The sequence below is a fragment of the Pristiophorus japonicus genome, unplaced genomic scaffold (genome assembly GCF_044704955.1).
Source record: "Pristiophorus japonicus isolate sPriJap1 unplaced genomic scaffold, sPriJap1.hap1 HAP1_SCAFFOLD_897, whole genome shotgun sequence".
Lineage (NCBI taxonomy): Eukaryota > Metazoa > Chordata > Chondrichthyes > Pristiophoridae > Pristiophorus > Pristiophorus japonicus.
The window spans coordinates 1-15,000 of NW_027254821.1; the positions used below are offsets into that span (position 1 = coordinate 1).

General features: G+C 54.3%; 1 protein-coding gene across 1 annotated transcript in view; it reads right to left on the minus strand.

The window, feature by feature from the left end:
• Nucleotides 1-5,335: 5,335 nt before the first annotated feature.
• LOC139257692 (HAUS augmin-like complex subunit 4) overlaps nucleotides 5,336-15,000 on the minus strand; it is a gene marked incomplete at its 3' end in the record, with an annotated part of 10,840 nt that continues 1,175 nt past the window's right edge. The window contains exons 2-4 of the mRNA XM_070874583.1: nucleotides 14,288-14,427; nucleotides 12,424-12,555; nucleotides 5,336-5,497 (exon numbers count right to left, since the gene is read on the minus strand). Of these exons, the coding sequence (XP_070730684.1) occupies nucleotides 5,336-5,497; nucleotides 12,424-12,555; nucleotides 14,288-14,427 (434 nt within the window). The remainder of the gene's footprint in view (nucleotides 5,498-12,423; nucleotides 12,556-14,287; nucleotides 14,428-15,000) is intronic.

A 15,000-nucleotide genomic window follows, 5' to 3' on the forward strand; every position in this document is an offset into this window, starting at 1 on the left:
CCGTTTACAGGGGCACAGAAAGCAGCAAAGGCCCAGGCTCAGTCCCCGGCCTGTGCAGGGGGGGGGCAGAGAGAGCCGGGGGGGGGGGGCAGAGAGAGCGGGGGGGGGGGGGGGGGGGGGGCAGAGAGAGCGGGGGGGGGGGGGGGGGGGGGGGCAGAGAGGGGGGGGGGGGCAGAGAGAGCGGGGGGGGGGCAGAGAGAGCGGGGGGGGGGGGGGGGCAGAGAGAGCGGGGGGGGGGGGGCAGAGAGAGCGGGGGGGGGGGGGCAGAGAGAGCGGGGGGGGGGGGGGGGGGGCAGAGAGAGCGGGGGGGGGGGGGCAGAGAGAGCGGGGGGGGGGGGCAGAGAGAGCGGGGGGGCAGAGAGAGCGGGGGGGGGCAGAGAGAGCGGGGGGGGGGGGCAGAGAGAGCGGGGGGGGGGGGCAGAGAGGGGGGGGGGGGGGGCAGAGAGAGCGGGGGGGGGGGGGGCAGAGAGAGCGGGGGGGGGGGGGGCAGAGAGAGCGGGGGGGGGGGGGGAGAGAGCGGGGGGGGGGGCAGAGAGAGCGGGGGGGGGGGGGCAGAGAGAGCGGGGGGGGGGGGGGGCAGAGAGGCGGGGGGGACTGAGAGAGAGGGGGACTGAGAGAGAGAGGGAGGGACTGAGAGAGAGAGGGAGGGACTGAGAGAGAGAGGGAGGGACTGAGAGAGAGAGGGAGGGACTGAGAGAGAGAGGGAGGGACTGAGAGAGAGAGGGAGGGACTGAGAGAGAGAGGGAGGGACTGAGAGAGAGAGGGAGGGACTGAGAGAGAGAGGGAGGGACTGAGAGAGAGAGGGAGGGACTGAGAGAGAGAGGGAGGGACTGAGAGAGAGAGGGAGGGACTGAGAGAGAGAGGGAGGGACTGAGAGAGAGAGGGAGGGACTGAGAGAGAGAGGGAGGGACTGAGAGAGAGAGGGAGGGACTGAGAGGAGAGGGAGGGACTGAGAGGAGAGAGGGAGGGACTGAGAGAGAGAGGGGAGGGACTGAGAGAGAGAGAGGGAGGGACTGAGAGAGAGGGAGGGACTGAGAGAGAGAGAGGGAGGGACTGAGAGAGAGAGGGAGGGACTGAGAGAGAGAGGGAGGGACTGAGAGAGAGAGGGAGGGACTGAGAGAGAGAGAGGGAGGGACTGAGAGAGAGAGGGAGGGACTGAGAGAGAGAGGGAGGGACTGAGAGAGAGGGAGGGACTGAGAGAGAGAGGGAGGGACTGAGAGAGAGAGGGAGGGACTGAGAGAGAGAGGGAGGGACTGAGAGAGAGAGGGAGGGACTGAGAGAGAGAGGGAGGGACTGAGCTGAGAGAGAGAGGGAGGGACTGAGAGAGAGAGGGAGGACTGAGAGAGAGAGGGAGGGACTGAGAGAGAGAGGGAGGGACTGAGAGAGAGAGGGAGGGACTGAGAGAGAGAGAGAGGGACTGAGAGAGAGAGGAGCAGAGAGCGGGAGGCGGAGGGAGAGAGAGAGAGAGGGAGGGACTGAGAGAGAGAGGGAGGGACTGAGAGAGAGAGGGAGGGACTGAGAGAGAGAGGGAGGGATGAGAGAGAGAGGGGAGGGACTGAGAGAGAGAGGGAGGGACTGAGAGAGAGAGGGAGGGACTGAGCGGAGAGAGGGAGGGACTGAGAGAGAGAGGGAGGGACTGAGAGAGAGAGGGAGGGACTGAGAGAGAGAGGGAGGGACTGAGAGAGAGAGGGAGGGACTGAGAGAGAGAGGGAGGGACTGAGAGAGAGAGGGAGGACTGAGAGAGAGAGGGAGGGACTGAGAGAGAGAGGGAGGGACTGAGAGAGAGAGGGAGGGACTGAGAGAGAGAGGGAGGGACTGAGAGAGAGAGGGAGGGACTGAGAGAGAGAGGGAGGGACTGAGAGAGAGAGGGAGGGACTGAGAGAGAGAGGGAGGGACTGAGAGAGAGAGGGAGGGACTGAGAGAGAGAGGGAGGGACTGAGAGAGAGAGGGAGGGACTGAGAGAGAGAGGGAGGGACTGAGAGAGAGAGGGAGGGACTGAGAGAGAGAGGGAGGGACTGAGAGAGAGAGGGAGGACTGAGAGAGAGAGGGAGGGACTGAGAGAGAGAGGGAGGGACTGAGAGAGAGAGGGAGGGACTGAGAGAGAGAGGGAGGGACTGAGAGAGAGAGGGAGGGACTGAGAGAGAGAGGGAGGGACTGAGAGAGAGAGGGAGGGACTGAGAGAGAGAGGGAGGGACTGAGAGAGAGAGGGAGGGACTGAGAGAGAGAGGGAGGGACTGAGAGAGAGAGGGAGGGACTGAGAGAGAGAGGGAGGGACTGAGAGAGAGAGGGAGGGACTGAGAGAGAGAGGGAGGGACTGAGAGAGAGAGGGAGGGACTGAGAGAGAGAGGGAGGGACTGAGAGAGAGAGGGAGGGACTGAGAGAGAGAGGGAGGGACTGAGAGAGAGGGAGGGACTGAGAGAGAGGGAGGGACTGAGAGAGAGGGAGGGACTGAGAGAGAGGGAGGGACTGAGAGAGAGGGAGGGACTGAGAGAGAGGGAGGGACTGAGAGAGAGGGAGGGACTGAGAGAGAGGGAGGGACTGAGAGAGAGGGAGGGACTGAGAGAGAGGGAGGGACTGAGAGAGAGGGAGGGACTGAGAGAGAGGGAGGGACTGAGAGAGAGGGAGGGACTGAGAGAGAGGGAGGGACAGAGAGAGAGGGAGGGACAGAGAGAGAGGGAGGGACAGAGAGAGAGGGAGGGACAGAGAGAGAGGGAGGGACAGAGAGAGGGGGAGGGACAGAGAGAGGGGGAGGGACAGAGAGAGGGGGAGGGACAGAGAGAGAGGGAGGGACAGAGAGAGAGGGAGGGACAGAGAGAGAGGGAGGGACAGAGAGAGGGACAGAGAGAGAAAGCAGTTATCATGGGCGACTTTAATCTACATATAGATTGGGCTAACCAAACTGGTAGCAATGCGGTGGAGGAGGATTTCCTGGAGTGTATTAGGGATGGTTTTCTAGACCAATATGTCGAGGAACCAACTAGAGAGCTGACCATCCGAGACTGGGTGATGCGTAATGAGAGAGGACTAATTAACAATCTTGTTGTGCGAGGCCCCTTGGGGAAGAGTGACCATAATATGGTAGAATTCTTCATTAAGATGGAGCGTGACAAAGTTAATAAAGAAACTAGGGTCCTGAACTTAAGGAAAGGTAACTTCGATGGTATGAGACGTGAATTGGCTAGAATAGACCGGCAAATTATATTTTAAGGGTTGACGGTGGATAGACAATGGCAAACATTTAAAGATCACATGGATGAACTTTGACAATTGTACATCCCTGTCTGGAGTAAAAATAAAACGGGGAAGGTGGCTCAATCGTGGCTAACAAGGGAAATTAAGGATAGTGTTAAATCCAAGGAAGAGGCATATAAATTGGCCAGAAAAAGCAGAAAACCTGAGGACTGGGAGAAATTTAGAATTCAGCAGAGGAGGACAAAGGGTTTAATTAGGAGGGGAAAATAGAGTATGAGAGGAAGCTTGCTGGGAACATAAAAACTGACTGCAAAAGCTTCTATAGATATGTGAAGAGAAAAAGATTAGTGAAGACAAACGTAGGTCCCTTGCAGTCAGAATCAGGTGAATTTATAATGGGGAACAAAGAAATGGCAGACCAATTGAACAATTACTTTGGTTCTGTCTTCACGAAGGAAGACAAATAACCTTCCGGATGTACTAGGGGACCGAGGGTCTAGTGAGGAGGAGGAACTGAAGGAAATCCTTATTAGGCGGGAAATTGATGGGATTGTCGGCCGATAAATCCCCGGGGCCTGATAGTTTGCATCCCAGAGTACTTAAGGAAGTGGACCTGAAATAGTGGATGCATTGGTGATCATTTTCCAACAGTCTATTGACTCTGGATCAGTTCCTATGGACTGGAGGGTAGCTAATGTAACACCACTTTTTAAAAAAAGGAGTGAGAGAGAAAACGGGTAATTATAGACCGGTTAGCCTGACATCAGTAGTGGGGAAAATGTTGGAATAAATTATTAAAGATGAAATTGCAGCCCATTTGGAAAGCAGTGACAGGATCGGTCCAAGTCAGCATGGATTTATAAAAGGGAAATCATGCTTGACAAATCTTCTGGAATTTTTTTGAGGATGTAACTAGTAGAGTGGACAAGGGAGAACCAGTGGATGTGGTGTATTTGGACTTTCAAAAGGCTTTTGACAAGGTCCCACACAAGAGATTGGTGTGCAAAATTAAAGCACATGGTATTGGGGGTAATGTACTGACGTGGATAGAGAACTGGTTGGCAGACAGGAAGCAGAGAGTCGGGATAAACGGGTCCTTTTCAGAATGGCAGGCAGTGACTAGTGGGGTGCCGCAGGGCTCAGTGCCGGGACCCCAGCTATTTACAATATACATCAATGATTTAGACGAAGGAATTGAATGTAATATCTCCAAGTTTGCAGATGACACTAAGCTGGGTGGCGGTGTGAGCTGTGAGGAGGATGCTAAGAGGCTGCAGGGTGACTTGGACAGGTTAGGTGAGTGGGCAAATGCATGGCAGTATAATGTGGATAAATGTGAGGTTATCCACTTTGGTGGCAAAAACAGAAAGGCAGAATATTATCTGAATGGTGACAGTTTAGGAAAATGGGAGGTGCAACGAGACCTGGGTGTCATGGTACATCAGTCATTGAAAGCTGGCATGCAGGTACAGCAGGCGGTGAAGAAGGCAAATGGCATGTTGGCCTTCATAGCGAGGGGATTTGAGTATAGGAGCAGGGAGGTCTTACTGCAGTTGTACAGGGCCTTGGTGAGGCCTCACCTGGAATATTGTGTTCAGTTTTGGTCTCCTAATCTGAAGAAGGACATTCTTGCTATTGAGGGAGTGCAGCGAAGGTTCACCAGACTGATTCCCGGGATGGCAGGACTGACATGTGAAGAAAGACTGGATCGACTGGGCTTATATTCACTGGAGTTTAGAAGAATGAGAGGGGATTCATAGAAACATATAAATTTCTGACGGGACTGGACAGGTTAGATGCAGGAAGAATGTTCCCGATGTTGGGGAAGTCCAGAACCAGGGGTCACAGTCTAAGGATAAGGGGTAAACCATTTAGGACCGAGATGAGGAGAAACTTCTTCACTCAGAGAATTGTGAACCTGTGGAATTCTCTACCGCAGAAAGTTGTTGAGGCCAGTTCATTGGATATATTCAAGAGGGAGTTAGATGTGGCCCTTACGGGATCAAGGGGTATGGAGAGAAAGCAGGAAAGGGGTACTGAGGTGAATGATCAGCTATGGTCATATTGAATGGTGGTGCAGACATAGAGAGAGAGAGAGAGAGAGAGAGAGAGAGAGAGAGAGAGAGAGCGCTACTTTACTGACCCGAGCGTCAGGCAGTAGGTCCAGCAGGTGATTCCTCTCCAGGCCGAGCAGTGGTGGGCAGGATTGGGCCTCCTCCTCCTCCTTCTCCTCCTTCTCCTCCCGGGTGTCCAGCCATCTGCAACTGACCGCTACCACCTGGCTCTGCTCCAGGGTCTGAAAGAACTGGTGCGGGAGAGAGACAGGACAGGAACATGTCAAAGTCTCCGATACCTCCTTCCTGCTCCCGTACCTTCTACTCTGTCCCCCTCGTACCTCCTCCCTCCCCCGCTCCTCCTCCCTCCCTCCTTATCCCTCCCCACAACTCCCCCCTCACACCCAGTCCCGCTCACCCATCACCCCCTGTGCTCGGCTGACCGACATTGGCTCACGGTTAAGAAACACCTCGATTTCAAAATTCTCATCCTCGTGTACAAATCCCTCCATGGCCCTCGCCCCCCCCCCCCCCCTCCCTATCTCTGCAACCTCCTCCAGCCCCACAACTCCCCGAGATGTCTGCGCTCCTCTAATTCTGCCCCCCTGACCATCCCTGATTATAAATCGCTCCACCATCGGTGGCCGTGCCTTCTGTTGCCTGGGCCCCAAGCTCTGGAACTCCCTCCCTAAACCTCTCCGCCTCTCTTTCCTCCTTCAAGACGCTCCTTAAAACCGACCTCTTTGACCCCGCTTTTGGTCACCTGTCCCTAATATCTCCTTATGTGGCTCAGGGTCGAATTTGTGTCTGATTTATGTTCCTGTGAAGTGTCTTGGGACATAAAGATACACCCTGGCTTCTATTGTTCACTGCTAACAGTCTCCTTAAACCACTGTCCCCAGCCTCCACCCTCTCCCCTTCCTTCCTCTAGCCCACCGGGCCAAATGTCCTCTACAGAAGCCCCCCTGCCCTACCCCTGACCTCACAGCTTTCATAGAAACATAGAAAATAGGTGCAGGAGTAGGCCATTCGGCCCTTCGAGCCTGCACCACCATTCAATAAGATCATGGCTGATCATTCCCTCAGTACCCCTTTCCTGCTTTCTCTCCATACCCCTTGATCCTTTTAGCCGTAAGGGCCACATCTAACTCCCTCTTGAATATATCCAACGAACTGGCCTCAACAACTCTCTGCGGCAGGGAATTCCACAGGTTCACAACTCTCTGAGTGAAGGAGTTTCTCCTCATCTCGGTCCTAAATGACTTACCCCTTATCCTTAGACTGTGAGCCCTGGTTCTGGACTTGCCCAACATCGGGAACATTCTTCCTGCATCTAACCTGTCCAGTCCCGTCAGAATTTTATATGTTTCTATGAGATCCCCTCTCATTCTTCTAAATTCCAGTGAATATAAGCCGAGTCGATCCAGTCTTTCTTCATATGTCAGTCCTGCCATCCCGGGAATCAGTCTGGTGAACCTTCGCTGCACTCCCTCAATAGCAACAACGTCCTTCCTCAAATTAGGAGACCAAAACTGAACTAATGTGTATTCCCTCTACACTGTCCCATCAAACACTCCCAGGGCAGGTTAGGGAGTGTGGAAGGCGGGAGGCTCCCTCAGTACTGCCCCTCCGACAGAGCGGCACTCCCTCAGTACTGCCCCTCCAACAGTGCGGTGCTCCCTCAGTACTGCCCCTCCAACAGTGCGGCGCTCCCTCAGTACTGCCCCTCCAACAGTGCGGCGCTCCCTCAGTACTGCCCCTCCAACAGTGCGGCACTCCCTCAGTACTGCCCCTCCGACAGTGCGGCACTCCCTCAGTACTGCCCCTCCAACAGTGCGGCGCTCCCTCAGTACTGCCCCTCCAACAGTGCGGTGCTCCCTCAGTACTGCCCCTCCAACAGTGCGGCGCTGCCTCAGTACTGCCCCTCCAACAGTGCGGCGCTCCCTCAGTACTGCCCCTCCAACAGTGCGGCACTCCCTCAGTACTGCCCCTCCAACAGTGCGGCGCTCCCTCAGTACTGCCCCTCCAACAGTGCGGCGCTCCCTCAGTACTGCCCCTCCAACAGTGCGGCGCTCCCTCAGTATTGCCCTGGAGTGTCAGCCAAGATTTATGTGCTCAAGTCCCTGGAGTGGGTCTTGAACCCACAAACTTCTCACTCAATGAATTCCATTGGCCTTCCTGATCACTTGCTGTACCTGCACACTTCCTTTTGTGTTTAAAGCACAAGGACCCCCAGGTCCCGCTGTACTGCGGCACTTTGCAATCTTTCTCCATTTAAATTATAATTTGTTTTTTTATTCTTCTTCCCAAAGCAGATAACGTCACACTTACATGAAACACAAAAGGTTAGTATGCAGGTACAGCAAGTGATCAGGAAGGCCAATGGACCCTTGGCCTTTATTGCAAAGGGGATGGAGTATAAAAGCAGGGAAGTCTTGCTACAGTTAGACAGGGTATTGGTGAGGCCACACCTGGAGTACTGCGTGCAGTTTTGGTCTCCGTATTTACGAAAGGATATACTTGCTTTGGAGGCAGTTCAGAGAAGGTTCACTCGGTTGATTCAGGAGATGAGGGGGTTGACTTATGAGGAAAGGTTGAGGAGGTTGGGCCTCTACTCATTGGAGTTCAGAAGAATGAGAGGTGATCTTAGCGAAATGTATAAGATTATGAGGGGGCTCGACAAGGTGGATGCATAGAGGATGTTTCCACTGATGGGGGAGACTAGAACTAGGGGGCATGGTCTTAGAATAAGGGGCCACCCATTTAAAACTGAGATGAGGAGGAATTTCTTCTCTCAGAGGGTTGTAAATCTGTGGAATTCTCTGCCTCAGAGAGCTGTGGAGACTGGGTCATTGAATATATTTAAGGTGGAGATAGACAGATTTTTGAGCGATAAGGGAGTGAAGGGTTATGGGGAGCGGGCGGGGAAGTGGAGCTGAGTCCATGATCGGATCAGCCATGATCGTATTAAATGGCGGAGCAGGCTCGAGGGGCCGAATGGCCGACTCCTGCTCCCTTCTCTTATGTTCCTTCCCCGCCATCGGCCCACCCACAGGCAAAAGCCTTCGTGAAGGCCCAGAGCAGGTGCACGAGGGAGTACCAATCCCTGCCCACCAGCACCGTGCCTGTTTTATCTGCTTAACGCCCCCCCCGCAACCCAACCAACCCCCCCACCCCGACACCCACCAGGCCCAGCTGTCGATCGGGCCAGGACAAAAGACAGGAGGCCCCTCCTTAAATAAACACGGCCCTGGCCACTGGTGTCAGCTGTGACACACACGTCAAGCTTGGCCTAGTTACAGGCTTCAAAGGGCAAAAACGCAAAGTGGATATCTTATCCTCTGGCATTGTCTAAATCCGGAACATTCTCGGCATTCCTGGCCCAGGACAAGCATTGAGAGTGTGTGCTGGGATATTTATATCCTTGTGTCTTTACGCACCGCTCTCTCGGTCTTTCTCTTCCGGCCAAACTACAGAGAGGGCCAACAAGGTAAAGTGAATCATCATCATAGAAACATAGAAAATAGGTGCAGGAGTAGGCCATTCGGCCCTTCGAGCCTGCACCACCATTCAATAAGATCATGGCTGATCATTCACCTCAGTACCCCTTTCCTGCTTTCTCTCCATACCCCTTGATCCCTTTAGGGCCACATCTAACTCCCTCTTGAATATATCTAACGAACTGGCCTCAACAACTCTCTGCGGTAGAGAATTCCACAGGTTCACAATTCTCTGGGTGAAGAGGTTTCTCCTCATCTCGGTCCTAAATGGCTTACCCCTTATCCTTAGACTGTGTCCCCTGGTTCTGGACTTCCCCAACATCGGGAACATTCTTCCTGCATCTAACCTGTCCAGTCCCGTCAGAATTTTATATGTTTCTATGAGATCCCCTCTCATCCTTCTAAACTCCAGTGAATATAAGACTAGTCAATCCAATTTTTCTTCATATGTCAGTCCTGCCATCCCGGGAATCAGTCTGGTGAACCTTCGCTGCACTCCCTCAATAGCAAGAACGTCCTTCCTCAGATTAGGAGACCAAAACTAAACATAATATTCCAGGTGAGGCCTCACCAAGGCCCTGTACAACTGCAGTAAGACCTCCCTGCTCCTATACTCAAATCCCCTCGCTATGAAGGCCAACATACCATTTGCCTTCTGCACCGCCTGCTGTACCTGCATGCAACTTTCAATGACTGATGTACCATGACACCCAGGTCTCGTTGCACCTCCCCTTTTCCTAATCTGTCGCCATTCAGATAATATTCTGCCTTCCTGTTTTTGCCCCCAAAGTGGATAACCTCACATGTATCCACATTATACTGCATCTGCCATGCATTTGCCCACTCACCTAACCTGTCCAAGTCACCCTGCAGCCTCTTAGCATCCCCCTCACAGCTCACACTGCCACCCAGCTTAGTGTCATCTGCAAACTTGGGAGATATTAGATTCACTTCCTTCGTCTCAATCATTAATATATCCAGCTTCTCTCTGATCTCTCCTCATGACCTCCGCGAGCTCATCCTGTTCTTGAGACACTTCCTGCTCCCTCGACCCCATTCCCACCAAGCTGCTGATCACCCAACTTCTGTTTCTGGCTCCCATGTTAGCCGACATTGTTAAGGGTTCTCTCTCCTCAGGTACTGTTCACCTAACCCCCCCCCCCCCACCTCCTTCAAATCTCCTCAAAAAACAACTCTCGACCCCCTCCCCTGCAAACAACAGCTGCATCTCCAATCTCCCTTTCCTCTCCCAAGTCCATGAACGTACTAAAAACATGAGAAATAGGCGGCCCCTTATTCTGAAACCATGTCCCCTAGTTCTAGATTCCCCCACGAGGGGAAACATCCTCTCTGCATCCACCTTGTCTAGCCCTCTCAGAATATTGTATGTTTCGATAAGATCAGCTCTCATTCTTCTAAACGCCAATGAGTAGAGGCCCAACCTGCTCAACCTTTCCTCATCAGTCAACCCCCTCATCCCCCGGAATCAACCGAGTGAACCTTCTCTGAACTGCCTCCAAAGCAAGTATATCCTTCCTTAAATACGGGGACAGAGAGGGGAGAGAGAGGAATGTGGAATAGAATCAGACATTTACAACACGGAAGGAGGCCATTTCGGCCCATCGTGTCCGCGCCGGCCGACCAAGAGCTACCCGGCCTAATCCCACTTTCCCGCTCTGGGTCCGTAGCCCTGTAGGTTACGGCACTTCAGGTGCACATCCAAATGTGGTGAGGGTTTCTGCCTCTACCCCCCTTTCAGGCCGTGAGTTCCCCCCCAGATCCCCACCGCCCTCTGGGTGAAGACATTTCCCCTCTAAACTTCCCCCCCAATTACTTTCAATCTCTGCCCCCTGGTTGTTGACCCCTCTGCCCAGGGAAACAGGTCCGTCCTATCCACTCTATCCAGGCCCCTCGTTATTTTATACACCTCAATCAGCTCTCCCCTCAGCCTCCTCTGTTCCAAGGAAAACAACCCCAGCCTATCCAATCTTTCCTCCTCGCTAAAATTCTCCAGTCCTGGCAACATCCTGGTAAATCTCCTCTGTACCCTCTCCAGTGCAACATCCTGGTAAATCTCCTCTGTACCCTCTCCAGTGCAACATCCTGGTAAATCTCCTCTGTACCCTCTCCAGTGCAATCACATCCTTCCTGTAATGTGGTGACCAGAACTGTGCACGCAGTACTCCAGCTGTGGCCTAACCAGTGTTTTATACAGTTCAAGCATAACCTCCCTGCTCTTGTATTCCATGTCTCGGCCAATAAAGGCAAGTATTCCGTATGCCTTCTTAACCACCTTATCCACCTGGCCTGCTACCTTCAGGGATCTGTGGACCTGCACTCCCAGGTCCCTGTGTTCCTCCACACTTCTCAGTGTCCGACCATTTAATGTGTGTTCCCTCGCCTTGTTAGCCCCTCCCCAAATGCATTCCCTCACACTTCTCCGGATTAAACTCCATTTGCCACTGCTCTGCCCACCCGATCGATATCTTCCTGCAGTCCATAGCTTTCTTCATTATCAACCCCACGCCCGATGTTAGTATCATCTGCAAATTTCTTAATTGTACCCCAAACACTGAAGTCTAGATCATTGATATATACCACAAAAAGCAAGGGACCCAGCACTGAGCCTCGCGGAACCCCACTGGATGCAACCTTCCAGTCACAAACACACCCATCGACCATTACCCTTTGCTTCCTGCCTCCAAGCCAATTTTGGATTGTGTTAAAGCTCTTCCCAAACTTTCTGAACGAACTAAAGTGTGTTAAACCAGTGTGCTGGTCCGTACAGGGGCAGCCTCGTCTCCGTAAGCCAGCAGTGGATCCTCTCCCTTGTACCGCGGGCAGCTGATCCAGTCATCCCAGCGAGTCCTCCCAGCCTCGGCCACAGGCCCACAATGCAGCCTGCTCAGTCTGCACCCAGTTCTCCCTCCGTAAATAAGGAGACCAAAACTGTACTCAGTATTTCCCCTCCTCGCCCTCCCTTCCCCATCCCTCTCTCTCGCTGCACCTACCTCTCTCTCTTCCCCACCCCCTCCCTCTATCTATCTATCTATCTATCTCCCCCCCACCACCACTCCATCCCTCTCCTCCCTCCCCCCATCCATCTCCTTCTCCTCCCCATCCCCCTCCCTCCCTCCTCATCCATCCCCATCACGTCCCCCCTCCCTTCTCTCCTCATCCCCCCCCACACCCCTCTCCTCTCCACCCCCTCTCCTCTCCACCCCCTCTCCTCTTTCCTCCCCACCTCACCTCCCCCTCTCCTCCCCACCCCACCTCCCTCTCACCAACCCCCCCTCCTTCCCCCCCACACCCCCCTCCCTCACCCCCTCCTCAGCCCGCCCCTCCCTCACCTTCCCCCCCCCCACCCCTCCCCTCCTCAGCTCGCCCCTCCCTCACCTTCTCCCCCCCCCCACCCCTCCCCTCCTCTCCTCAGCACTCCATTCCCTCACCCCCTCTCCTTCCCCCCACCCCGCCTCACCCCCCCTCTCCTCCACCCCCACATCCCTCCCCCCCCCAATCCCCATCCCCCCCCCATCCCTCCTCCCCCCCCTCAATCCCCATCCTCCCCTCCTCCCCCACCCCCACTATCCCCCCTCCCCCCACCTTCTCCTCCTCCTCCTCCTCCTCCTCCTCCTCCAACCCCCCCCCCTCTCCCCATCAGTCTCTCCACTCCTCACCTGCCGATCCTCCCGACTCGCTGGGCTCTCCCACCGGGTGACATGATGCTCCGTCACCATCTCTTGGAGCACCCGCTCCAGGGCCTCGGAACGGAGCCAGTCTCGTTTCTGATTCCTCAGCTGGCCCCCGGCCTGAGAGAGCAACACAAGGGCGTCAGTCACCCTACCCTGTTACGACAACAACAACAACAACAACAACTTCTATTTATACAGCGCCTTCAACACAGTGAAACATCCCAAGGTGCTTCACAGGAGCGTTAGGAGATACACGTCAAACGGGCCAAAGGCGGGCAGAGGAAACGTTACAAGGGACCACCCTCAAAGCCTCCCTGATAAAGTGCAACATCCCCCACCGACACCTGGGAGTCCCTGGGCCCAAAGACCAGTCCCGCCCTCAGTGGAGGAAGTGCATCCGGGAGGGGCGCTGAGCACCTCGAGTCTCGTCGCCGAGAGCGCGCAGAAAGCAAGCGCAGGCAGCGGAAGGAGCGTGCGGCAAACCAGTCCCACCCTCCCCTTCCCTCAACCACTGTCTGTCCCACCTGTGACAGGGACTGTGGTTCTTGTATTGGACTGCTCAGTCACCTGAGAACTCACTGTTAGAGTGGAGGCAAGTCTTCCTCGATTCCGAGGGACTGCCAGTGATGATGCCTCTTCCTGAAGTCTTACTGCCCTCCTCACTGTTCGCTACAGTTCCAAGTTTTGTGTCATCCGCACATTTTGCAATTGTGCCCTGTACACCCAAGGCCAAGACATTAATATATCTCAGGAAAAGGCAGTGGTCCCAGTACTGACCCCTGGGGAACACCACTGTACACCTTCCTCCAGTCCGATAAACAACCGTTCACCCCTACTCTCTCTTTCCTGTCACTCAAGCCAATCCCGTATCCATGCCACCAATATCCCTTTTATTCCATGGTCTTCAACTCTGCTGGCAAGCCTGTTGTGTGTCACTTTGTCGAACGCCTTGTGGAAATCTATGTATACTACATCTACCGCATTGCCCTCATCGACCCTCTCTGTTGCCTCATCAAAAAACAGTTTTTTGAGAGCGGGCGGGGAGAAGGAGTCCCTCACTTTCTCCTTGAGGTTCGTGGGATGGAACTGTGACAGGGACTGTGGCTCCCGTATTGGACTGTTCAGCCACCTAAGGACTCACTTCAGGAGCGGCAGCAAGTCTTCCTCGATTCCGAGGGACTGCCGATAATGATGAGGATGATACGAGATACAAAATTAGACACCGAGCAGAAATTAGGGACAGGCGACCAAAAGCTGGGTCAAAGAGGTGGGTTTTAAGGAGCGTCTTGAAGGAGGAGAGAGAGAGGTAGAGAGGCGGAGAGGTTTAGGGAGGGAGTTCCAGAGCTTGGGGGCCCAGGCAACGGAAGGCACGGCCAGCGATGGTGGAGCGATTATAATCAGGGATGGTCAGGAGGGCAGAATTCGAGGAGCGCAGACACCTCGGGGGGGTTGTGGGGCTGGAGGAGATCACAGACACTGGGTCATTGAATACATTTAAGACACAGACAGATTTTTGAGCGATAAGGGACTGAAGGGTTATGGGGAGCGGGCGGGGAAGTGGAGCTGAGTCCATGATCGGATCAGCCATGATCGTATTGAATGGCGGAGCAGGCTCGAGGGGCCGAATGGCCGACACCTGCTCCTGTTCCTTATGTTCTTAGGAACGCTGGTTAAGCTCACCCCTCTCACCGTCCCCTCTCCTTCCCGCGCCCCACCCCTAACCCAAGGGGCACCGAGTTTAGCTGACACACCGCACAGGCCGCTGATGGAGCCTGGGGTTTTCCTGTGCTGTGTGCGCGCGCGAGGATCACTACCACCGTGCAGGACAAGGCCGCGCGCGAAGTGTTACCTTTTCTTGCTGCCCCTTGACCGAGAGGCTTAAGCCGGTCAAATCCACACGGTCAGCGAGGTGCAGCAGCAACTTTGCGAATTTGGGGTTCTGCGATAGCTTCTCGGCCCCCAGGTTCAAGTCCGGCAGGCGGAGATTCACTGAACGCAAAGAAAGGATGCAAATTAAAAAATAAAAATAGAAACACCGTCACTCTTTGGAAAAGCTATTGGGTCAGTCAGAGACTAATTGTGATCACTTCAACCAGGTCGGTCAGAGTTCAATTGGTGCCGTCTGATTCTCAGGGTCAGTCAGAGAGCAATTGGCATCAGACCCTGGGGTCAGTCAGAGACAAATTGGTAGCACAGCACTAGTTCAGTGAAGGAGCAAATGGTGCCATTAGGTCCAGGGGTCAGTCAGAGACCAATTGGTGCCATCAGACCCTGGGGTCAGTCAGAGACTAATTGGTAGCATGGCGTTAGATCAATGAGGGAGCAAATGGTGCCATCAGGTCCCGAGACCAATTGGTGCCATCAGACCCTTGGGTGAAAAGAAACTTCTTCACTCAGAGGGTGGTGAATCGTTGGAATTCTCTACCCCAGAGGGCTGTGGAGGATCAGTCCTTCAAGGCAGAAATCGATAGATTTTTGGATGTTAAGGGCAGCAAAGGATATGGAGATCGGGCAGGAAAGTGGAGTTGAGGTAGAAGATCAGCCATGATCTCAATGAATGGC